The following is a 25,516-nucleotide window of genomic DNA, read 5'->3' as shown; positions in this document are numbered from 1 at the left end:
TATTGCGAAGTTTTATTTGTTGAAATTATTTCGTTAGCCTCGTCTGTATTTACCTTTTTTGTAGTAAAATTTTAAAACGTATCGAATTTCTTCATTATATCCACTCATCTTGACAGTACGAAAAATAAATAAAAATCACACATTTTCCTAATTTGAATTTGGATTTGAAGAATATAAATTCTTTAAAATTTAAACTTATTGATACTAAAACCAGCCAGATACAAATAGTATAGCCAAAGAGATTTTATTACAAATTGGAATGATTGGATTTTATTACAGTTGGACACTGAAGCTCACGGACGCCAACAATGCCACGGAAACACCGGAAACAAGTTCATTCCAATGAATGACTCAGTGACGCGGTAGTCATCGCTGCTGACTATGGGGCCGAGTGTTGGGGGTTCGATTGATGATCTTGTGATGATTTATTTGCTTTTTACCCGTACGGTGTTGAATATTTATACGTGTATTTATTTGAAATTAAGCATTTAAATTCTTCTTTATCTCCACCTTATCCCACTAGGTGGGGTCGGCATTCGGATTACAGTAGTGTTAACTATGTCTGTGTTTGCAGAGCATTCCAAATGTTTCGATATTGATTTTTGCTATTTGACGATTGGCGATTTTGCCACTTTGATAAAATAATAAGATACAGAGAAAACAAAATCGTGAAGTGGGATAGGCACTCCCAATTCTGTTAAATGTCAAAAAACTTAAAGTAATAATTATCTCAGAAATATAATATTTCACTTTTAAAGTACCTGTGTAATTAATTGAGCTAGTATTTGACCGTCGTCTGACCTAGAATTGTATCTGTATTAATAAAGCTATAATATCGAAACGATAAGACCGGACACAAGACTTGTTTGCTCACGAGTACGTGATAGGCTAATTGCGTGCATATAGTAAATGTGTCAACGCGAGCATCCAAACAATTTACATTTATTTAAATTTTTAATTACAAATTTTATTTGAGCGGTAATGTTATTAATTTCCCGCTAAATTTTGCGTTTTGTTATTGCTTAAGTTAATGATAATTATTTGTACTGAAACTAAATATATATAATACTTATTAAAAAATCTGTTAAAACAGTATCATTTGTTATAATGAAAAATAAAGTAATCAACAGAATTAAATGTCCAAATTTTTCAATAAGAGGTGCATACAGATTACTTGTTAAACGTCACATTCAGATAAATTAAAAGATTATTGAAAATCAAAGTTTATAATTATCATTTAAAAAATAAAGCTAAAATGTCTTATTTATTGGCCTTATAGGCAGACGAGCACACGGCCCAACTTATAGTGAGTGGTTACCGTGGCCCGTGAACGTCAGCTATGTTTTGATATGCTAACCACGCGAAGACCAACAAATACCAATAGATACCTAATGCAACATTGAAGACACTGAAAGCACCCAAACGAAAAGCAAACAGACTATTTCATTATAAGAATGTGTGTGTATTTGTAACTACTGCACCACCGAATCAGTCGAAATTAAAAAACACTATTAATTTTTATTTTTAATTGGATTTAGTTGTCGGAGCATCTTTGCTAGTTGAATTTTCAGCAGCGCCGGTGGCCTCCGGAGCAGACGTAGTTTCTCGAGCTCCACTGGCCGATCCCGATTCTGAAACTTCAAAGACGAACCGTCGTGTTGATGAATCTTTTGTTTTTATTGTCGTATTAGGTACGGATCTACGTCAATAGGTATAGGTCTACGGAATACGTCATTAGGTACGGATCCTCCTGATCTATTAACGGTGCTTTTTAACCTCAAGCACCGGTCACCGTTCTCGTCGAACCCATCACTTGCGACGAAGGGCTCGACTTAACCCATAGACACAGCCCACTGAGTTTCTCGCCGGATCTTCTCAGTGGGTCGCGTTTCCGATCCGGTGGTAGATTCTGCGAAGCACTGCTCTTGCTGGGGCTAGCGTTAGCAACACTTCCGGTTTGAGCCCCGTGAGCTCACCTACACGTCAAGGAGAAGCTGAAATAGCTTCTCAAGGCTATCAGCATAGGTAGGAAAAAAGATAATGACGGAACCGATGTAAGTGCGAATACCCTCTTGTGATTTAAGGTCTATATCTCAATTGTATGGTGATCACGCGCATCACTATTTCCGCGAATTAGATTTTTATCACACGACGTTTTTCCTTCAGCGAGGAGGTAATTCGTGAACACGGGTTCGAACCGGATCGAACACCGAATCGAAATTGCGAACCCCGGTGATGAGATCCGGCGAGAGACTCAGCGGGCCGAGTGATTAAATCTGACAAACCATTGAAAGAATCAAAGTTAAAACCGTTGTCTTCCAATTTCGTAATTTCTAGTCTCAACCTGCTGCATTTCTTCACTGATTTTCTCTAAGTAAAAAACTATTGTCTGGATGAGATCGCTTTTGACGATAACATCGCCTTTTGCACAATTAAACCTGTCTCTTGACTGATTTTCAACGTTAATAGAGGCCATTGGCGCAAAAGTGGCCTAAGATTACCATAGTTAGTATGGAGATAATGAGCTTACCTTTACAATACTTCGTATATAAAAAAATACGCGCTAAAATGATGCTTACAAAGTCCCCTGTTGTCTATGGATTGAAACTAGGGATAGGCCGATTTTACATCAAAATTTATTATGTTTTAAATAAATTGCAATACTTAAGCATGAATATGAATTGTGGGTTAGGCCACTTTTCGGCTGACAGTTTCAATTATGCCTGCAAGAAGCTATGCTTTCTCTCTCACACGTTTACTCAGAAACGCTATCTAAGTTATTTTTCCGGTGATGGAATAATATTACGGGACAGGACCACAGATTCACGGACCACACGGTACTGCAGTCATCTGTGTGCTTAGTGGAGTTTTTTAACGTTATCGATAGCGTAAAAGTTAATCCAATTTTGTATGCAGTTGGAAATACGCCCCTAACGGCAAACGTAGGCAAACGATCCCATTCCATACAAATATGAGCTAACTTTTACGCTATCGAGAACGTTAAAAAACTCGCACTTAGCAAACTGGGTAATTAGTTGCTTGACCTAAAAGTGCATAATCCTTATATTAAACACAAACCTGTAGTAGCATTTTGTGCGTTGCTCGTTCCTGGTTTCGTGCTATGATGGCCGGGGCAGGAACTGCTCATCGGCTTCCAATAACTAAAACAATACAGTTTGCTTAGTACGCGTATTTTAACGTTCTCGATAGCGTAAAAGTTAACTCTAATTTGTATGGAGTCGGAACGTTTGCCTACGTTTGGCGCTAGAGACGCTGTTCCAACTACATACAAATTTGCGTTAACTTCTACGTTATCGAGAACGTTAAAAAACTCGTACACAGCAGCATTTTTTTATATTGATCACTCGAAATTAAGCCATTTATGTATTTTCGATTTTATAGAGGAGTGAAAGGCTGTTTGGTTCTTAATACGCGACGTTTATCTTTGTAATTAAAGATGCGTTTTATTAGGTACTAGCTGTACCCGTCTGCTTCACTGGGCATTTAAAATTAACATTATTGTTTCTCATCCCCACAAAGATTCTCATCATTAACGCCCCCGCAACTGGTGTAGGGAGTCTAACACTAATATAAATATTAGCCTATCCATTAAGTACATGTATTTTCTACATGGATACCAAGTTTCAAGTCAATCGGATGCAGTTCAGTAGCTATAACCGTTCCGATATCGAGTCAAGGGAACGCGCTCTCGCCCCCGTCACGTTACAGCCGGAGTCCCGCAAGGCTTCGCCCTCTCCCCGTTACTGTTCAGCTTGTATATCAATGACATACCCCGGTCTTCGGAGACCCATCTGGCGCTCTTCGCCGATGACACGGCTATCTACTACTCGTGTAGGAAGAAGTCGTTGTTACATCGGCGACTCCAGATATAAAATGCCCTAAGTACTTTTAAACGCGGCCCGCGAACGTATTTCGACGCTAAAGTTTGGCCCTCAACATGTCAAAGGTTGTCCATACTTGATTTGAGGCCGTCAACGCAAAAGTAGCCTAAGCTTACCTTAATTAGTATGGAGATAATGAGGTTCGAATTTACCTTTACAATACTTCGTAGGCAAAAAAATACGTGCTAAAATAATGTTTATAAAGGCATCTATTATCTATGGACGAAACTAGGGATAGGCCGATTTTGCATCAAAATTTATTATGTTCTATATAAATTGCAATACATAAGCACGAATATGAATTGTGGGTTAGGCCAATTTTGCACTGATGGCCTCAAACATTTATTCATAGTATTTGTACTCACATCGTAGATTTTGTGGTCTTCGGAGTAATTCTGCCTGCTTCCGCTCTAGCTTCTAGTATGTCTCTATCAATGAAGGAGGTTATTGATAAGAAAATGGCTTACGGTAGGCAGCGGCTTGGCTCTGCCCCTGGATGACAGGAATGCCAGGAATGTAACCACTCACCAGTAGGCAGGCAGTATGCTCTCGCCTGCCTACAAGGGCAAATAAAAGTCAAGATCAAGGTCAAGTAAAGGGCAATAAAGGGCAAAAAAAAGAAATCCTGCCTTTTTTCTTAGCGCTCCGTAATATTATATCAATTCGCTTAAAATAACGGGCGTATCACAATCCATCACATCACAAGTACAACATAATTAATGTAAAAAACAGCATTCTATCATCATTCTCTTGCCCTTCTCCAGTCACCTGGGGTCGGCGCAACATGTTTTCTCTTTCCATACTCCTCTATCATGTATCATTTCATCGCTCACTCCCCTCTTACACATATCGTCTTTCATCCATCCATTTTTTTCTTAGGTCTACCTCTTCCTCTAAAGCGTTCCTTCCTCTAAACATAGCATTCTATCATTTGTTGCAAATTCTATTAAAAAGGCGCCGCAAAAAACTAGTCAAACATGGAAAAGAGATATCAATCGTCAGCTCATTACGTTAAGTACCTTAATAGTCTAACACTGATTTGAGCGCTGGGCAGCCTGGCTTCCACGGGGTTGCTGACCACAATGACGTCATCATCGCCAGGTATATCGTTGTACTGATCTGGCGCGCCCTGATAGTCCTCGTCCGTCTCCACTTCATAGTAAATGTCGTTTTCTATTTGCTAAAAAAAACGTGCTCGAAATTCCTCTTTCTGATATTTAGTCACGCTGTATTTAAGCTCGGAGCAAAGAAGCTTTTGAAACGCAACCGCGGCAAATGATATTGAGGATATGAATTTATCTTATGTAGTTAGTTACCATTGCGCATGGACCAATGAATGGCTTGAAGAAGACAGGCATTTTGTTACAGATAGGCATGGCGTCCAGGAGAAACCTTGGAAAGGGCATTAATTTCAAAACTGAATGGAGCATACCTCAGCGAAGGTCCCATTCAGCATCCTATGCATATAAAAGAGAGAAGATTTTCGAAACTATCATTTTTTTTCTACAAATCCTTTACTTACAGCCATTAGGCATAAATTACCCAACGATCTTCTAATCATAAAATTGTCGCATCAAATAACTCTGCCATCAGCGCACTCTTACCTTGTGCAAACTAGGAAAGTATTTGTAGCTCTGATGCTTATCCATCATAAATCTTCGGGTTGGTCTCAAGACTCTACGTAGAGCCAACCTTACTGGTGCCGCTGCTTCGCTCTCCGTTATAAGGAGTAAAAGACGCATGACCGAATCTCTGTCCCACGCTGAGGAGTCTTTGTAGCCTGGCGGAGCTGGCTTCAGTTGTGCTGGAGCGAAATTAAATTTTGTAATTACTGGTGGTAGGACCTCTGGTGAGTCTGCACGGGTAGGTATCACCACTCTGCCTATTTCTGCCGTGAAGCAGTAATGCGTTTCGGTTTGAAGGGTGGGACAGCCATTGTAACTATACTGAGACCTTAGAACATATCTCAAGGTGGGTGGCGCATTTACGTTTTAGATGTCTATGGGCTCCAGTAATCACTTAATACCAGGTGGGCTGTGAGCTCGCCCACCCATCTAAGCAATAAAAAAATAATAAAAATAAAAAATTTAAGTAAAAAATTAAATATATAAAAGCGTTTGAAATAAATAAATAGTGTAAACAAATCACGCGCGGTCATCCGGCTTAAAATTAGGATTGCCTGTGTTATGGGTACCATAGACTGATAAACATGCTATATATGTTTATATAACTACGTATAAAGATAATAAACACTTACACAAAGAGCAAACAAACCTATTCATCACACAATGTTTGCCCAATATCGGAATAGAACTTACGACCCTCGTCGCAGCAGCCACGGCCGCTAAGAACCCTTATAAGAAACGCGTGTATGTAGAATAGGATCTCAGATCCCATGCTTTTTATAACACAAACCTTAAAGCTTATTTATGATTCTATTATTCAATTATTATTTTGTTATGAACGAGGGATTACTGGTGGCCCGGAGGCCTTTCGGCCGGTTAAGCCGGTAAGCCGGCTTAAGCTACAGCCGGCAATATGTATAAATGACCCGGAGGCTTCGGCGATATAGTCGAACGGCCGAATAGTCGAACGAATATCGAAGGATCTAGTAGCGCCTAGAACGCTCGAGAAGTACAACGCCATCTATTGTCAGGTATCGGAAACAATACAAGAGATGTATGGAATATTCTCGATAATTCTAGGGATGTGGTATCGACTATAAAAGCGTTGCGGGGATAGCACGCAGTCAGTCAGTAATCGGAACTACACGAAGCGAAACAGCAAACGGATAACCTGAAGCGAAGCGGAACAAGCGAATTGAGTGTTTTAAAGTGTTTGTTGAGTGTTTTCAGTGTTCTAAGTGTTGAATACAGGTTTTTAGTTGTATTTTGGTGGAATTTTATCTATCCCGAACCCCAGCGCGTAACAATATAAAGAGATATCATAATAATTAAAAGAAAAATTAAAGTATTAAAGAGAAAAAAATGATTGTAGAACGATATTATTTTATTCCCCTTATTTTTACTGACGATGCGGCGTTTTTGAGCCGCACGAGTAGTTATCACCAACTGCCTATTTCCGCATAACAATAATAATAAATTCAGTCTGCTTATTGCGAGCGTTCTCGATAGAGTTTTTAACGTTTGCCTACGTTTGCCGCTAGGGGCGCTGTTCCAACTCTATACAAATTTGAGTTAACTTTTACGCTATCGAGAACGTTAAAAAGCTCGCACTAAGCACTCAGATTCAATGGCTGGGATTGCAGTTGTACCTGCATTGAGACTAACATCTAATGTCTCAAGGTAGGTGACACCATTCACTTTAGATATGTCCATATGCTAAAACTACCCCACCGCACCCACAAACGCATTCACCCACCTAATTATTAAAAAAAACCTACCCTTAATTTCGACAGGGTTTGTCTGCAGAACATCTTTGTAAAACTTATTTTTGTGATACTCAATCACCCGATCTAACCATCCCATTTTACGAATCTCTATAGAAGCCATTATTAATGATGCCCAAAACAAATTAATCTTTAATTTCTGTAAAGAAAACAACAAATTAATCAAAAGTATTATGTTTGGGTATTACGTTTTTTTATTTGATACTTTTTTAAGCAAATTTACTCACTGTTAACAACATATTTTTATGTCGACATAAAAAGATCAATTAACACGAATCTTAATTAAGTTCTGTTAAAACAGTAAACGAATGAGTTATTGGAAAATCGTTAACAATAATTTAATATCGAATTGTCGTGAAATATTTTTCATTAATACGACTGTTTTATGACACGTTCTCAATTCATTAGACAAGTGTATTGAAAATATTAATTATTGCTCCCGTCAAAAAAGATAGTTCTTGATAGACCTCGGTCTGTTCCAGCTACTGATACTACAGCATTCGTTTGTAGGGATTTCTTCATTATTTTCACGATTATCTGCATAACTTTCTAATTTCTAAAATTTCATATCTAGTGCCAGCACTTGTGCGCATTGCAACTTTAACTCAATGTGACAATATGGGCATGAACTTAAAATTTAGGTTTAAGTAAGTAAGAGAACATCTTTACTTGAATATTTCATATTCATATTCAAGCTAGGATATTCTCGACAATGCCAGTGGCTCTATTTTTCCTCTCGGAAACACATGAGAGAGGAACTACCAATACCCCGAACACAAATTTCTTTAGGGAAGATGCCGGTTCCGACAAAGGTCTGTTATACGCTAGAGACTTCTCGGTATGAGATCGATAATAAGTTTAATTTTGAACATGGTAAAATTAAGTTATACTGTACTTACGTATAATATAAGCAATACCGTCAGTTCAAGAATAATATTGCAAGAACAAAACGTTTAATCAAATTGACGTTATCAAAGCTCGTTTGACGTTTGGTAAATAATTACATTTAGACCAACACTAACAAAAATTTGCAAAAACAGTTGTTTTCAATTATTAGCAATGTTCCAAAGATTATCTCACTCTAATATAGCAGTTTTGTTGTTGCAAGAGTGAAGCAGTCGCATTGAAATAAATTATACATGGCTTTCAATCAAAATTGTCACAAATAAAACTAGAATCTGGAACGCACAGTTTTAGTGGACGTGTCGACATCGAAAGACTTGCCATAATTTTTTTTAAAAATAAAACTATCATTTTATAACAATGATTTAATAAAAGTAGACGCGAAATACTAAATTTATAAGAATAAAAAAAAAATAGTAAGGAGTTTTTAATATATAACGAAATATCGACTTGAATTTAGACGAAATTATTGCTCGTATTTTATGTAAACAAAGAATAAATATACTTGAATTAAACAATGTCTGCAATTGTGTGAACAAAAGGGGCGTTAATGTTGTCTCATACGATTGCTTTTACAAAGTTTTTTACACTTAAAAGATTTAAAATGGTCGGTGTGAGTAGGGACGCGCCACTGGGTGTACAATGCATACAGAAATTGTATATCAAACTATGTCCTAGACTGCAGATCAACAGATTGAGATGGTAAGTACCCTTGTAAATCCATGTAAATGATTATGACCATGACATAGTGAATAATTGCATTGAAACAAAGGTTTTTGTTCACTAGCAGTTAACAGCAACTGTGTATTTTTTTTCAAATATATTAAATAAATTGAATTAAACTTTTGAATTTTTTATATTTTTATCCCCATAATGCGTGAACCAACAGCCCACTTGGTGTGAAGTGGTCACCGAAGCTCCTAACATAGATAATAGACGAGTTCTAAATCTCCGTTTTTTTTACAGTACATACCTATTTATTTAATAGTTGGAGACTTATTTTTATTTTTTGGTTTTTAGTTCTCTTCATGTTCTATGGGGAATCCTCTCAAAAATTCATTGAGATTATAAAATCATTTCATTATACCAGCAGAACGTGTGTTCCATGCTATTGTCAAACTCTATTAAAGACTGCTGTGTTCAAAAAGATATAACACGGCACATACCATTTGCCACAAATATAACAATCATACTACATTCTTGTAGCTAACAAAAAGCAATAGGACCTTTGAAGCAATGTTGAAGAGCGACGGTAATCATTCACCACCTACAGCAATAAAAAAGTACTCTAACCTGACTCCCAAATAACCATAGAGTCTCATTTTTCTTTGAATAATTACATCACTACTGGCCATTCACAAACTTTTTTTTTATTGCCCCTGTAGGTAGACGATATGGCCCACCTGATGGTGAGTGTTTACCGTCGCCCATGGACTTCAGTAATGCCAGGGGCAGAGCCAAACCGCTGAGCCAAGCCCCTGCCTACGGAGTTAATGATGTGATCTAATAAATATTATTAATTTAAATACTAATTATTGATTATTATGGAATACAATAAACGGACTATACTTCTCAAATGTCTATTTTGCAATTTAATTGATGGCATAGTAACATTTAGCACAGGAATATTACATTCCGGCTACACATACATACACACATTTTTAGTCTGTTACAATTTTTATTACTATTTCGGTTTCAAGATGCACTACTCTGAATCGCTTAACACTGGCTTACCTTGATCTCATTTGAGATAGAAAAAGAATAGATATTGAATTGGTATTTTTAATCACCTTGTTGGTTGTTTTTGTAGAGCTAGATAGATAGATGTGCTTATGTACGGTGGGCCGTATGCCCGTCTGCCTACAAAGGCAATAAAAAAAAAAAAAAAAATTTAGCCTTGAATAGTTACCGGAACCTATAAACATCCGTCATCACCTCTGTCTTGAGATATAGTAGTCGTTGTGGCCTACGTCTGGTGCATACGTGTTGAGGCGATGCACCGATGTTCGAATCTCAGGCGGGTACCAATTTTTCTAATGAAATACGTACTCATCAATTGTTCACGATTGACCTCCACGGTGAAGGAATAACATCGTGTAATAAAAATCAAACCCGCAAAATTATAATTTGCGTAATTACTGGTGGTAGGACCTCTTGTGAGTTCGCACGGGTAGGTACCACAACACTGCCTATTTCTGCTGTGAAGCAGTAATGCGTTTTGGTTTGAAGGGTGGGACAGCCGTTGTAACTATACGTGAGACCTTACAACTTATATCTCAAGGTGGGTGGCGCATTTACGTTGTAGATATCTATAGGCTCCAGTAACCACTTAACATCAGGTGGGCTGTGAGCTCGTCCACTCATCTAAGCAATAAAAAAAAATATATATATAAAAGCTGGTGTCCCACTCTTCAAGTTGGGACATATCTCTACGATAGGCAGCAGCTTGGCTCTGCCCCTGGCATTGCTGAAGTCCATGGGCGACAGTAACCACTCACCATCGAGGGGGCCGTACGCTCGTCTGCCTGCAAGGGCAATAACAAAACTTTACATAGTAAATAGGAACTTTAAACAGTGTTGGAAACTATGTAAACGACATATTCACATCTCCCTTTTGTTTTTAGATAGGTGATGTAATAACCATTTCCTGCGATAATCACTAACCGGGCTAGCTGTGTGCTCTATATAGCTCAAAACTATTATCTTGATACGAATCTATAAAAAGTATTTAAGTATGTAGACAAAGCAAATTACTCATATGATAAAAAAAGATGATAAAAATTAAAAGAATATGATGCATATCTGAGTGCTTACATGAAATAATGTTGAGTTAATGTAATTTTTTGATAGCGATTATGATAGTCATTGTTTTAGAACTGACCGCCTACAAATCAATATTGTTTTAGACTCATCAATCCGTAAATTGCTTTAGGAGGTATATTGTAAGGTCTCGTCTGGTTGGGTTAAGGTTAACAAAAAAATATCTTCTTCAGCTATTTAAATGGAGTATACTTAATTAAAGTTCAATTAAGAACATCGAACCGTTGATACTAATACCAAATAAAACGCAACTTAATTACAAAGTTAAATGACGCTTAAACCATATTGCCCTTCACTCCTCGATATGCTTTCCTAGCGACAGTACGGATATCCCTCGCCACCATCGCATCACTAGTCGGCAGTCCGCCTTCGAAGCTTGTATGCGTGTCCTCTAAAACTAAAAAAAGTTCTTCAAATATCACGAATGTAACCTCGTTTTTCAGGTACCAAGTCAGCGTCCTAATACTGACCTACTTCACGTATATGACGTACCATTTGACGAGGAAACCTATATCGGTGGTCAAAAGCGTCCTCCATCAGAACTGCAGTAGTCTGACACCGCCCCCCGACGTCGACCCGACCGATGACCAATGGTGTAATTGGGCGCCGTTCAGTAAGTATTCTGATTGATGTTGAGGTCTGTAGCCTGATCATCCGGCTCGTGGAGACCGGGGACCATCTGTAACCGGAATCCTGAGACACGGGCTGGAAGTCTCTGTATAAAGGTGGACCCATTGTTCAAATTGCAAGGGTTCTTCGCGGTAGTAACGGGTAGGATGGTGGTACTTATCCGTGCGGGCCTTCATGACGCCCTACGACCAGTAAATGGCTTTTGGCGTCAACGTGTACTGGTGCAATATTCAGGGAATGCTGTCTGTTCTCTGGTGATTTCCTCACGACGACCACGGGAAGAATTGCTAGGTGTTGAGTTGGGCGGTGGTATTCTAGTCACTCGGTGGAGTGATGATCTATGCATGGTGGCAGGCAAATTCTGGACGAGAGAAGCCAAGGATCGTGCTCAGTGGCATGCAATTGGAGAAGCCTAGCATTGGAGAAGTCCAGTAGTAGACTGATATAGCTTGATGATGATGATGATTCTAGACATCATTCGAATTTAGGCCCTTAAGCAAATGGTCGACGGATTCTATAGTTATGAAAAATATCAAAACGAGCATCCTGTATAAACATAATTAGATGATGAATCCTTTACAGATACGACGGACGCGAACACGTTATTAGGAACATTGGATTCCGCCTTCCTGTTCTCATACGCGGGCGCCATGTTTGTTTCTGGTAAGTTCTCGTTGAATTGAAAGCTGAAATGACTTTCAAATTAGTGCATCCTTTCAACCCTACGTGACAGAGCTTTAATTTTTATTGCATATATGGCTGAATACGCAGATTTGGTATTAAGTGGTCAAAGTAAGACGCATGGTCGCTTCGTGGTATATCTATAAAATATAAGATCACCGGACGTCTTACCCTTGAGGCCATGGCGACTTCAAATTCGACTTATTTGTTTGTTGTTGAGACAAACTGTAGTGATATTTCGTGCTGTAATCCATCATGTCACACGTATTCGATCGTCAAATCTATTGATCTATCTACCGCCATATTTTCCCATGCGAGTCTAACTAGATAACTAAATGTAAATAAGGTGGCATTGGTTAAGTACTGGTCTTGGAGGGTTCGAAATAATCTCGAAGCGACCTTATCTCGGGCGAGTAAAACCATTCTTGCGTAACATTATAAAGGTCGGAATTCTGCATCTACCAACGAAGAGCGGCATACATTTTGTACATTTTAATTGATCCTTCCGTAATGATTGGGGACGGGAGCTTAGAGTCCTTACTGTAATCAATATCTCTTAATGTCATATACCATATCTAGACATTATGTCCTTTTCCGACTCTCTTGAAACTATGATGGGGAACCTAAATATGAAAACGTCCAAATATTGAATCCTGGATCGATATTAAAATTTGTGGACGATTGTGTGTCGGTATGGCCGTGCATGCTTTAACCATTTGCGATTGCTTTACTTGCCTGTCCACGTTTTCAGGCATGATAGCCGAGAGAGTGGACTTACGCTATTTCCTCTCCCTGGGCATGCTCACGTCGGCCATATTTTGCTATCTGTTCGGCATCGGACGAACATACAATATTCATAACATTTATTATTATTTAATCGTTCAGGTGAGTTTGAATTAGACAATTTCTTTAGATTTAAGGGAATAGTTGAAATTGAGTACTAGTTTGCGGATGTCGGGATAAATGGTATCTATCGCCTATTTGCCGATTGCCTATTTCTGCCATCAAGCAGTAATCTGGTTCCGATTGGAGGGCAGGGCCGCCGTGGTACTGTAAAAACTGAGTCTTAAAACTTGATGTCTCATGGTGGACGTCAGCATTGACGTGGTTGACATTGATTGGCTCTGGAAACCACTTCAAACCAGGTAGACCGCGAGCTCGTCCTCTCAAGTTAACGATTAAAAATAATGCACTGAATTAACGAATATCGAAAATCTGTCCAAAAATGAGTGCCTAAATTTTATGCTAGACAGAGAGCGCAAGAATAATTTAATGATAAAATTGTCGTTGTATCTGTCACATCGCTTTGCGGGAAAAAGTATTGTCATCTCCATAGAAAATCTCAATGAATGCTCGTCTTATTTTTCGATTTAAATATTCATTTGTTTTATTATAATCTTAGAGCATTGGTAAGCATAGCAAATGGATAACTACTTAGCTTATCGAAAATCGTTAATTTCTATGGCCCAAATTTTTGTAGACGACATATTCTTTATCGCAACAGACGTTCGTAGCGGTCCAAAGTAGACCTTCCCCTCTGGTATCAAGCTACCACTGGATAACTTAGAGCTTCCGCAGCTCCTTCATCACCTCATCTTTCCAACGGTCTTTCGATGCTCTTTCTTAAACACATTGAAAATTTCAATATTAAAACGAATGCATTCTCTAGGGGCTCTGATATTAGTTGCATGTCTTTATAGGCACATAGTAACCCAACGAAAGATTATTATAATGTGAATAGTTGACATTTTTAAGGCTGGAGCCGGTATCGCCCAGACCACTGGCTGGCCGGGTACCGTTGCCACAGTAGGTAAATGGTTCGGGAATACAAAGAAAGGATTGATTTTCGGCGTTTGGAACTCTCACACGTCGCTTGGTAACATTTTGGGTGAGTTAAATTTCTTATTAACTTTATTTTAGATTACCATAAACTTTAATATAGAATTTAGAAAAGCGAATTAAATAAATACATAAATATTAATGATGAATTTTACCGAAATGCCTCGAATGCTTACATAATTACTTTGATACAATTTTAATCTCTCAGACAAAAAGAACGTATTTATATATGCTTGGATCAGTTGACGATGTTGGCTTATCCGGCTGACGATACAGTCCCATAATTAAATCCAAGGTTTTTTAATGAGTCTAACAATTCTGTTCAAAGCGTTTTAAAGCTCTACTCCTTTTTATTGTAACAGAGTAAGGATTGGTGTGAGATCGTTCTCATAGAAATAAGAATATTCAGGTAGTGGGATGTTGGAGAAATGCCGAGGCTAAATCATTTTGGTACGCTTTACAAATTTTTCTTACCGCGATTCTCCTTGAGCTTAGAGATTCAAGTCGAAGACGTAACTTTATTATATCCAAGCTACTTGTTTACGTGATTATAAAATTGTTTCGGAATCACGTGTTTTTCGTCCAGGTACCCTCATGGCAGCCGAATACGTGGACAAAGACTGGAGCCTCTCATTCATATACCCTGGCCTCATGATGGGCGCAGTCGGCTTCGTGATCTGGCTGTTTCTCGTCCCGGAACCTAAATACGTGGGCCTGGTCCCTGGAGAACGGAATACTGTGAGTATCACATAAACATTGTAGTCACAACGAAGCCTTACCGGACTTCGCTAGTATTGAATAATGACGTCAATGTCGTCCGACATACAAAATAAGAAATGGCTTTGCGGGAAAGTTACCCAAAATCTTTAAATATTCAGTAAAACTTTACTTGTATCTGAGAACTTTGACAGCCAGCTTCAATTATTCATTGAATAAATAAATAATCGGAGATAGGAACCAAATACTATAGATACTATACATTTAATAATATATACGTCGGAGAAGCCACAGTTATTAACACCATCGTCAGACATCGTAGGGGCAAATAGGGTGATCGAGCTTAGCAGACGAAACGACAGTTCTTAGGATGGAGGCACCGCTCTTCAAGAAGGCTGGTTGGTAAGTGTGATGGCGTCTATGCGCCTCCATCGGCTAGGCTCTGTCGTAGCACGAAGCAGGTGAATTGTGAGCTCGTCCACACATCTAAGCAATAAAAAAAGTTAGCCGAGCTCCGACGATACCGCAATCGAGGGCGCTAAATATGGCGCCACCGAATCAGCCCTTCTCATTTATTGACATTTTATAGCTTCGAAGATATTGGCTACTAGCTTTAGCTTAGCAGTATAATGTACAAACTAATCCATTGAATGTCTTCACAACAGCCCATCAGACAATGCACCAAGTCTGATGAAGAGGATGAAGCAGAAATCGTCAGCCACGATGCTGAACCGACCCAAGTTCTAGTCGGAGACCAGGTGAGTGAGCCCGTTTCAGATCCGTCGACTCGTGTATTCCATTCCCGCTGAGGACTACAAAAGAAACTGAAGGAGTTGGAAGAAAGGAAGGAAATCCACGGTGAAGGAATAATTATAATTTGCGTAATTACTGGTGGTAGGACCTCTTGTGAGTCCGCACGGGTAGGTGCCACACTGCCTGCCTATTTCTGCCGTGAAGCAGTAATGCGTTTCGGTTTGAAAGGCGGGGCAGTCATTGTAACTATACTGAGATTTACGTACAGCGCACTTAGCACTAGGTGTGCTGTGAGCTCGCCCACCCATCTAAGCAATAAAAAAAACTTTTATAGAGGGCTGAGTTTCTCACGTGACCCTCACAACTAGTTTTTGAGGCGGTCATCCTTTTGTCTCAAGATATTGTGCCTTGAACTGGTGGTGTTATCTTTGAATCTGTATGGTCCGGACCACTGAATCCATTCCTCCATCCAAGGACTTGGGTTCGAAGAGTGCAGCCGAAATAATTAAGATTCCGAGATCATTCTTCAAGAGGGACTACATTATTATATGAAGTTTCAGCGAACACAGCTTTTATGAGTTGAGTTTCTACAGATACAAAAAAAAATTATATATTAAAATTTTAATGCAGAGTAATTGAATTACTATATATTACTTAGTACTAGTATATATTACTATAATCTTACTTTACTATGCGTTAAAGAAATTATTCTAAAATTGTAAACAATAAAAATGAACGTCTTCCGCAGGGTGCAAGTCTAAGAAGTAACAGGTATTCGGCTAACACGCAACACGTGAGTATTGTAACGAACAAAAACCAATTAAATAACTCAATTGAATCGAGTTAACCAATTATTCTACTCAATCGTCTTTCTTTGCGGGCTGTGCGAAATATGCGTTAGAAATTTATTAGAATTAAAAGCCTAAGAACGGATCTGGTTTTATTTGTTATAGTTTTTTTAATAGATACATTGACAGTAAGTTCAAATTATTACTTTATACGGCTATGGACACTGGCAAATCTACAGTTTTCTTTTTTACCCTCGTCGGTAGATGAGCATACGAACCCTCTAATGGTGGCTAGTTGCATTCGCTAATGACAATGCCAGCGCAGCTCAGCTTCTGCCTACCGATGAGTATTCTCCACAAATTTCAAGAGATCTCGTAGCGACGCTCGTAGTCCGTGCTACGGTCTGCATACGTAACAGTGTCCGTAACAGGAGGAGCCCACCGAGCACACCTCGCTGCTCCGCCGCCCCTCGCTCTCCGGGAGCAGCGCCGTGTCTCTGTCCAGGGCGCTCTCCATCCCAGGAGTGGTGGAGTTCTCTCTCTCGTTATTCTTCGCCAAACTAGTCAGCTATACATTCTTGTATTGGCTGCCGTTGTACATAAAGACATCGAGTAAGTATCGATCGTATTATTGTTTCGTTGGCACGTGCTATAGTGAGGTCTTTGATTGATTTGGTCATGTGTGGTGTGATCTTATTCGTGTCGTGGATGTCGTGAAGCGACTAGGGGATTTCCCGGAGGATGAGCCACAGAGTTCTCTGAATATTGTACCGGTGTACTGCAATGACCACAATATACATACTGGTGGTTGAGGTACTGGAGCCATACGGGTAGATGCCTCAACCCTGCCTATTTCTGCCGCAAAGCCGATGGTTCATCTAGTTTAGTAACTTGTATTCAAGTTTTTACAATGTTATGAAGCTTTTTGTTTAATAGATGACCGAACTCACAGCAAACAGCTCTCGCAGAACTAAGTGGTTAGTACTATATCTCCGTGGTGATGAGCCCTACTGGTGCTGGCTCACAAGACGTCCCCTGCAACCAGCCCCTGCGATTACTAAATGGTATCCATGCAACTCTGCCGCAAAGTTCTGACTGTCTAGCCGATTATTTTCAGTGGAGTATTGTGGTGTATGTTTAGAAGGCTCATGTCAGATATACTTTGATCTATTGGATAGACCGATGACCTATTGAGGTTGGCCGGGATGCGTTGGATATAAGCAGCGCAGGGGGCGATCGTTGTGGTGGGGCTTGGGGGAGACCTTTGTCCAGCAGTAGACGTCTATGGCCTGATAGGAATAGAATGTTTTGATCTGGTACCCAATACACCCGGTCAAGAAGTCGATTGAAAAAAGCGTATTCTGTTTGTTAGCTAACCTAACAGCCAAGCAATCTGGCAAGCTAAGCATAGTGTTCGACGTGGGCGGGGCTGTGGGCGCGATCCTGGCGGGGCTCGTGTCCGACTGCACGGGCTGTCCCGGAATCGTCTGCGTGGTTTTTTATATGCTCTGCGCGCCCTCGGTGAGCATTACGTTTTTATGGATAATTGGATACATGCTTATGCTTAAGTTTGATAAACGCGTAAGGGGCGTCACACACGGTGAAGATAATATAATATTTTATCTTAACACACAATATCGCTTTGTATGAACTATCACACATCAAAAGGGCGGATGGTTAGCGTGGTATGGGCATGTGATGCGTAGAGAGAATATGCATGTGACTCGGAGATGTAATGAAATGATAGTCAAGGTAGAGGGGAAAGAGGTCGACCGAAGAAGACATGGATGGAGTGTGTGAATGACGATATGAGAGAGAGAGGAGTGAGTGTTGAGATGACGGCTGATAGAAGAGAATGGAGGAGAAAAATTAGCTGTGTCGACCCCACCTAGTGGGATAAGAAAAAGAAGAAGATGAACTATCACACATGGTTAAGATAATATATATTTTCATATTATAGTATCTTCGCCGTGTGTGACGCCCTTAAGGTCTTTATGTTTTTTTTGCAGTGGTGGTCTGGAAAAATCCCTTTTAACGATAAAATATAGCCTGTAGTTTATTTAGTATCGGTGTGAAATTAATACTTTACTTGTGTATTTATAAGAGAAAGATTTAGTACTTTTTTGATTGCTTAGTGATCTTTGGGAACTTGTACTTATTATTGACGATTAGTGGTCACTGCTGCCTGTTAAATGCGATCAAATGCCACTGGTGATTTTTGTCCGGTAGAGACTAGGATGTGTCCCCTTGCGTCACCGATGCTCGGCTGACATTGGAATGGGCAATAGGAGGAATCCTAGTGAGGATCGGTTGTGGTTTAGGAAGTGTAAGGATATCTGCATCGATCCTCCGATTCACCGATTAGGTCGGGGACTAGTTAAGGGTGTTCTCCAGCTCTGGTCCCGATGATTCGGAGGGACCTAGATGGCCGACGTAGTCGTTTGCACCGATGAACCCCTGGTCAGGCGTCCTTCGAGAATAAGACCTCGTGTCTAGTTGCAGTTGACTCCAGTGGCCTTCCTGCTTCTCATGGATTCCGTCTCAGGCGGTGATCGGATATTTTGGCTAGAGTGTAAAGTAGTTTAGCGAATGGTCACGACCGTGCCACTTAACCGGAGCGCCCACTATAATTCGGCAAACCAAAGCAAAAAAGCGTAAGTTGTATTTTTGTATGTCACAGCTCCTCGTTTACCAGACCTGGGGAGCCAGCTCGTATACACTGAACGTTTGGCTGTTGATATTAAGCGGTGTGCTCGTGAACGGTCCTTACGCGCTCATCACTACTGCCGTTAGCGCGGAGTTAGGTGAGCTGTCTTCCAAATTTTCATTTTTTTTATTTTGTTCCTACCTATGCTGATAGCCTTGAGAGGCTATTTCAGCTTTACCCTAGCTTCTAGGTGAGCTCTCGGGGCTCAAACCGGAGGTGTTGCTTCGCAGAATCTACCACCGGTTCGGAAACGCGACCCACTGAGAAGATCCGACGAGAAACTAAGTGGGCTGTGTCTGTGGGTTAATTTACTCGTCGAGCCCTTCGTCGCAAGCAACGGGTTCGGCGAGGACTTCCAATATACAAACGCGAATTTTTTTTTTTCTGCACTTCCTTAGAAAAAAATCTATGTCCGCTGTACCGAAAAGACATAGGTAGTTCTCGCCCTAAATAAACGGATAACAATATTCATTTGTAAAACCAAATAAAAATGTTTGTCGTTTTCATGAAACCGTAATGTAACGTGAAATCAGCTGGTATTGAGTTCGTTGACCTCGCGCGTCGTTCGTTTTTCATTTTGTGTCACATTGCGCGCTGTACATACAAGGACTTTACTAAATACATTTCCGGATATAATTGTTATAATATTATCGTGTCTGGAAGCAGTTCCATCGTCATGTCTCGAGTTTCGGGAACTATGCGAAAATCTTACATGTCTAAAAGAAACATAAGTACTAAAATACTTTGCTGTGTCATTAACTTTAACTTTATGGCAAGTTTTTTTTATTTTATTGCCCTAGTAGGCATACGAGCGTACGGCCCACATGATGGTGAGTGGTTACCGACGCCCATGGACTTCAGCAATGCCAGGGGCAGAGTCAAGCCGCTGCCTACCGTCCTCTTTTTTGATGTCGGTTAAAAATATATAAAAGCAACTATTGTAATTATATATGTATGCAGGTACACATAGCAGTCTGGCTGGTAATTCCCAGGCTCTGGCGACGGTCACCGCCATTATTGACGGCACTGGGAGTGTTGGTGAGTGCTTTTTTGTGTTTGACATTACTGATTGACCAATAAGTCTGAAGTCGTCGTGGGCTAAAGGATAAGAGACGTCCGGTGCATTCGTATCGAGCGATGCACCGGTGTTCGAATCCCGCAGGCGGGTACCGATTTTTCTAATGACATACGTACTTAAAAATGTTCACGATTGACTTCCACGGTGAAGGAATAACATAACGTAATAAAAATCAAACCCGCAAAATTATAATTTGCGTAATTACTGGTGGTAAGACCTCGCGTGAGTCCGCACGGGTAGGTACCACTACCCCGTCTATTCCTGCCGTGAAGCAGTAATGCGTTTCGGTTTGTAAAGTGGGGCAACCGTCGTAACTATACGGAGACCTTAGAACTTATATCTCAAGCTGGGTGTCGGCGTTTACGCTGTAGATGTCTATGGGCTCCGGTAAACACTTCACACCAGGTGGGCTGTCAGCTCTTCTACTCATGCAATAAAATAATGATAATAATGAGACCTCATGTGTCATGGTGGCGTTCAGATGGGTCATGTGCTTCTCGATTTAAAACCAGGTGCGGCCATAGGGCCCATGCTGGCCGGCATCGTCTCCAGCTCGGGGTCGTGGTCCTACGTGTTCTACATGCTCATAGCGTGTAACTACATGGCGCTGTTCCTCTTATTAAGGTAATTAATGATGCTTCTCCTCGCTACCGAGGGTCGTGACCAGCCTTTCTCTTCAGAACTTTCTCCATCGGTGTCCGTCTCTGGTTGCGTGGAGGGCTGCGTGAAATGTGGAATCAAGAGCGATGCGGATCAATATGGCCGCTTTATTGTATCGAGGGGAGAAAGGTTATTTGGCTTAAGCGACATTTTTGCAATTTTTCTATGAGGTGGTATTCTAGATTCAAGCTATTAAGTGAGCTCACGGGGCTCAAACCGGGAGTGTTGCTAATACTGGCCCTAGCAAGAGCAGTGCTTCGCAGAATCTACCACCGGATCGGAAACGCGACCCACTGAGAAGATCCGGCTAAAAACTCAGTGGGCTGGATTTTTGCTAATTTACAGGAGAGCCATTTAAAGTTTAAACATTTTGGAAAAAAAATATCCTAACAAAACAAACTTCTTCGGTCATTTCAATGGAGTAAACTTTATTGAAGTTCAATTAAAAACATTGTACTGTTGAAGCTGATACTAAATAAAATGCTTCTTTGATTACAAAGATAAATGTCGCTTAAATCAAATAGCCTTTCATGCCTCGATATAATTCTATAAAAATTTAGATATTAATAATAATAGTGATCAAAAATCAAACGAGGCTTGTGGAGAGTACTTAACGGTAGGCAGCGGCTTGGCTCTGCCCCAGGCATTGCTGAAATCCATGGGCGACGGTAACCACTCACCACCAGTTGGGTCGTATGCTCGTCTGTCTACAAGGGCAATAACAAAAAAAAAAACTTCCCTAACAACAATATGCTTTATTTAACTAGCTACAGAACTGGAACCAGTGATCGAGGCGACTCTGACTATTTTCGCCGCAAACTAAATAATAAGCAAATCGATGACGTGTCTCGATAGCTAATTTAGCGGCAGCGGACGGACTGTGCCTTTGGTATTGCTGACCATGGACAACGTTTAGCACTCACCATCGATTCTCATGCTCGTCTGCCGACACAGGAACTGGAATAATTCGAAACATCTGACACTAAGATTCAATGTTGGGGAGAACCAGCAGATTTTGTAGTAGGGCTAAACCCCTCCTTTTTAATACGCTTTTATATTATCTTCAGACGTATGTATGTTTGTATGTAACAGAATCTTTGAACATGATTTTGACCCCTTTCAAAACGTCGGATTAACTCGAAATTTGGTATACTTATTAAGGACCGATGACAATTCAATATTAAAAAAATATATTGTAAAAATTGAAAAAAATTGAATTAAAAATAGAGTAAGAAAAAATGATTTTATTGTAAAAAAAAAAGCGTGGGGTGCTTTTCAGGATATTATCAAAATAACCCTTCTACACATATCTGTTCATAAAATATTTATAACAACTGATACCATGCACCCCACGTTTTTTTTTTTTTTCAATATAATCATTTTTTCTTACACTATTTTTAATTCAAATTTATTAAAATTTATTTTCTATTTTTTATTTTGTATCCGATTCGTCTCCCGTAAACAGTTATGAGGTCTTTTAATATGAAACCCTCAATTTAGTTCCTACTTTAAGGGTACGAGCCGTCACAACCCTTTTATGTATACCAAGGGCGTTAGGGCTATTTGGTTTAAGCGACATTTACCTTTGTAATCAAAATTTCGTTTTATTTGGTATCAACAACAACAGTTCGACGTTTTTAATTGAATTTCAATTAAGTTTACCCCATTCGGTAAACATCTGAAGAAGTTTTTTTGTTATGATATTTTTTTTACAAAAATTAAACTTAAAATGGCTCTCCTGTGAAGCTTCAAAAATGTCGCTTGAACCAAATAGCCTATCATCCTTTTGTATATACGAATTATTTAATAAATATTTTTTTTACACAGGATAGCGAAATCGGAAATAGCCAAATTGAAACAGGAGAGACGCATAGCATCACCTCCTAGAGTCAGAATAGAATAATTTATATTATTTATAATTAAAATAATCAAAACGGTTTTTAACGAAATAAATAAAATATTAACGAAACGGACAAAGAGATTTGCACTGCCAAAATTCTGCCAACTGTGAGTTCGTGTAATGAATTAAAAAAAATATAAAAAACATCAGTTTTAAATACTTTAAATTCTACAAAAAAAATCAAGGTTAAATTGACAAACAAACACATTAAGATTTTAGAACTGTATCGTCAGCGCAAAAGTGGCCCAAGCATACCTGAGCTTACAGTAAAAAGCTTACAGCTTATAGTAAGTATGGAGACAATGAGGTCTGAATTTACTTTCACACTGCCTCATAGGCAAAAACAAAACGCACAAAAATAATGTTGACTGAGCCATCTGTTGTCTACGGGCGAAACTAGGGATAGGCCGGTTTTGCATCAAAATTTATTATGTTTTAAATAAATTGCAATATAGTAGAACCACAAATGTGAAAAAATGTAGGATAGGCCACTTTTGGGCTGACCTCATTTGTGGCGACAAACGCATGAGTCTTGATAACGTCGAAATATATGTACGTATGTTTTCAAAAAACGATGTACGCTGAATTCGACTAGTGAAGTGTGCTTAAAGTATTTGTATTCCTAATTATATGTATAACTCAGACTAAGTGAGAATAGTAATTTAATTATTATAATAATACGATTAATTGAAATATTGAATTTCGATTATAGGTTCTTCTTGTCTATTCAAGTAAAAAAATCTATAGATTTTCTTGATTTTCGATGTTCGCACATAAGAATACATTTAATTAAATTTTTGAGCATCTTAACTGAGATTTTAAATTGTAATTCAAATAATTGAGAGTTTTAATTGGAAGTTAATTATTATCAATTAGTTATAATATTTCCATTAATTGAAATATTGAATATGAGGTTCTTATCTTCATAATCATACAATCTATGGATTTTTTTGTTTGAGAACATAAATATACATTTAATTCAATTTTGAGCATTTCAATTGTGTTTTTAAATTGTAATTCAATTAATTGTAATAGTGAGAGTTTTAATCGAATGCCTATTTTAATATAGTAAAAATTCTTAAGTTAAAGAGTGGTTCATTTAATTCATTCAATCAATTGAATTTTCACAATAGAATTCATATCAAACAATTGAATTGGAATTATTTAAGCGAGGTAATTACACGTCGTACAAGTTTAGTTCGGATGACAGTTTTTCATACAAACAGATTAATTTAATTTTTGTTTTCCAATGAATAGTGTATTTTATATGTTCCTTAAAACGTTTCATTGAATTGAGAAATGATAAGCGGAGTGTAGCTTATCGTGAAGGAATATGGCGGCATCCAAAGCCTGCTCTGAACCGGTAATAGAACGCGAAACATTTAGACACACACGAAAAACGAGAAGTATTTGTTTGTTTGTTTTAAGTGAATGTTGTTTTATAAGTTATTGTTGTATGGCAGCATTTGTTGTCCTTACGACACAGGAAACCGCCATTTCTGCTACGAATACTGGCTGTGTTTTAATTAAAGGGTGCGGTTTTTTTTTAAAGCAGTGTGTATTTAAAGTTGAAACGGTTTTACACCGACCCTCATCGTTAAGGACATGGCAGCGAAAAACCGCCATTATGAGTATTAAATGAAATTTTCGTGGAAATTTCATTATGTAGGACTATTTATGCTGTGTGAAATTAATTGGTGAAAATAGCATCGACATTCATTTCAAAATGGCGTTGTGGTTGTCTATCTCGCACACCGTTGTTTTAATTGTTGTGACGTCAAGAGTTGATAGTGTAACGCTACCGCAGGGTCACTAATTAAAATTCTTCTAATTGAATTCTGTAAAATAATATTTAAAAAAAGTAGATTTTAGAAAGTCCTCTGTATTCGAATGCAAGCAATTTTATTTTATTTTAGTATTTCGAAATAACTAAAATGTTTGTATTATTTTATTTTAATGAAATATTTTATTGTAGAGTGCAATTTAATGTTATCAAGAATATTTATTGGATGTTCCATTAATAATTGAATTAATCATCTCATAATATTTTTTCAATTAAGATTTTTTATGAAAATTAATATTATAATAATGTACAAATGAAAACATTTAGAAAGTTCCTTAAAGACCGATATCACACCGCCTTCGTTTAAACTTTTTCGTTTTCGTTGGATATTTGAAAAGGAACCTACTTTTTTCCTGGCAACACAAATACGACTCCACGTAGATGTAGAAATAATACAATATTATGTTTTGATATCGAGGGGTGAAATGTTATTTAGATTAAGCGACATTATTGCAACTATACAGGAGTGCCATTTAAAATTTAAAATTTAGAAAAATATCATGACCAAAAAAAAACTTCAGCTATTTAAATGGAGTTCAATTCAAAACATCGTACTGTTGATGCTAATATCAAATAAAATGCACTTTCAATTAAATGTCGCGCAGTAAGCTAAATGTCGCCTAAACCAAACAGCTTTTCACCCTTGTAAAATGAGCTGACAGGAAAAAAAAGTCTAAATAATATATTTTTCTACAAATGTTTTATTGACGATCTATTGTTGGCAAGTGTACGAAAGAATCATTCAAGCAAATGTTGTATTTTGAAATGCCCGTGACCCGAGATTCCAACAAGTTGTTTGTCGTGAAGAAGGGAGAAGACATTTGTGTAACGCCATTTATGGTTAATGCATTTTTTTTTCGTGTAATAAATGACAGGGTCTATTGAA

At 38.7% G+C, this 25,516-nt stretch overlaps 2 protein-coding genes across 2 annotated transcripts; one reads left to right on the top strand and one right to left on the bottom strand.

Annotated features, from left to right (window-relative positions):
- Positions 1–1,511: 1,511 nt before the first annotated feature.
- LOC105842282 (uncharacterized) lies at positions 1,512–7,444 on the bottom strand. Its single transcript, XM_021351060.3, has 6 exons — positions 7,306–7,444; positions 5,507–5,706; positions 4,922–5,082; positions 4,268–4,330; positions 3,079–3,161; positions 1,512–1,637 (listed from the first exon to the last, which is right to left on the bottom strand). The coding sequence occupies exons 1-6, from the start codon at positions 7,412–7,414 to the stop codon at positions 1,525–1,527; spliced, it is 729 nt and encodes a 242-aa protein (XP_021206735.1). The 5' UTR covers positions 7,415–7,444; the 3' UTR covers positions 1,512–1,524.
- An 863-nt stretch (positions 7,445–8,307) lies between these two features.
- LOC101738720 (glucose-6-phosphate exchanger SLC37A2) lies at positions 8,308–25,516 on the top strand. Its single transcript, XM_004930779.5, has 14 exons — positions 8,308–8,916; positions 11,478–11,647; positions 12,247–12,327; positions 13,097–13,230; positions 14,101–14,233; positions 14,771–14,922; positions 15,567–15,659; positions 16,403–16,447; positions 16,874–17,054; positions 17,815–17,963; positions 19,123–19,246; positions 20,110–20,187; positions 20,740–20,851; positions 22,715–25,516. The coding sequence occupies exons 1-14, from the start codon at positions 8,765–8,767 to the stop codon at positions 22,788–22,790; spliced, it is 1,680 nt and encodes a 559-aa protein (XP_004930836.1). The 5' UTR covers positions 8,308–8,764; the 3' UTR covers positions 22,791–25,516.

This window comes from Bombyx mori, chromosome 23, assembly GCF_030269925.1.
Source record: "Bombyx mori chromosome 23, ASM3026992v2".
NCBI lineage: Eukaryota > Metazoa > Arthropoda > Insecta > Lepidoptera > Bombycidae > Bombyx > Bombyx mori.
Note: the sequence above shows the minus strand (reverse complement) of the source record. Positions and strands in the feature narration are given on the sequence as shown.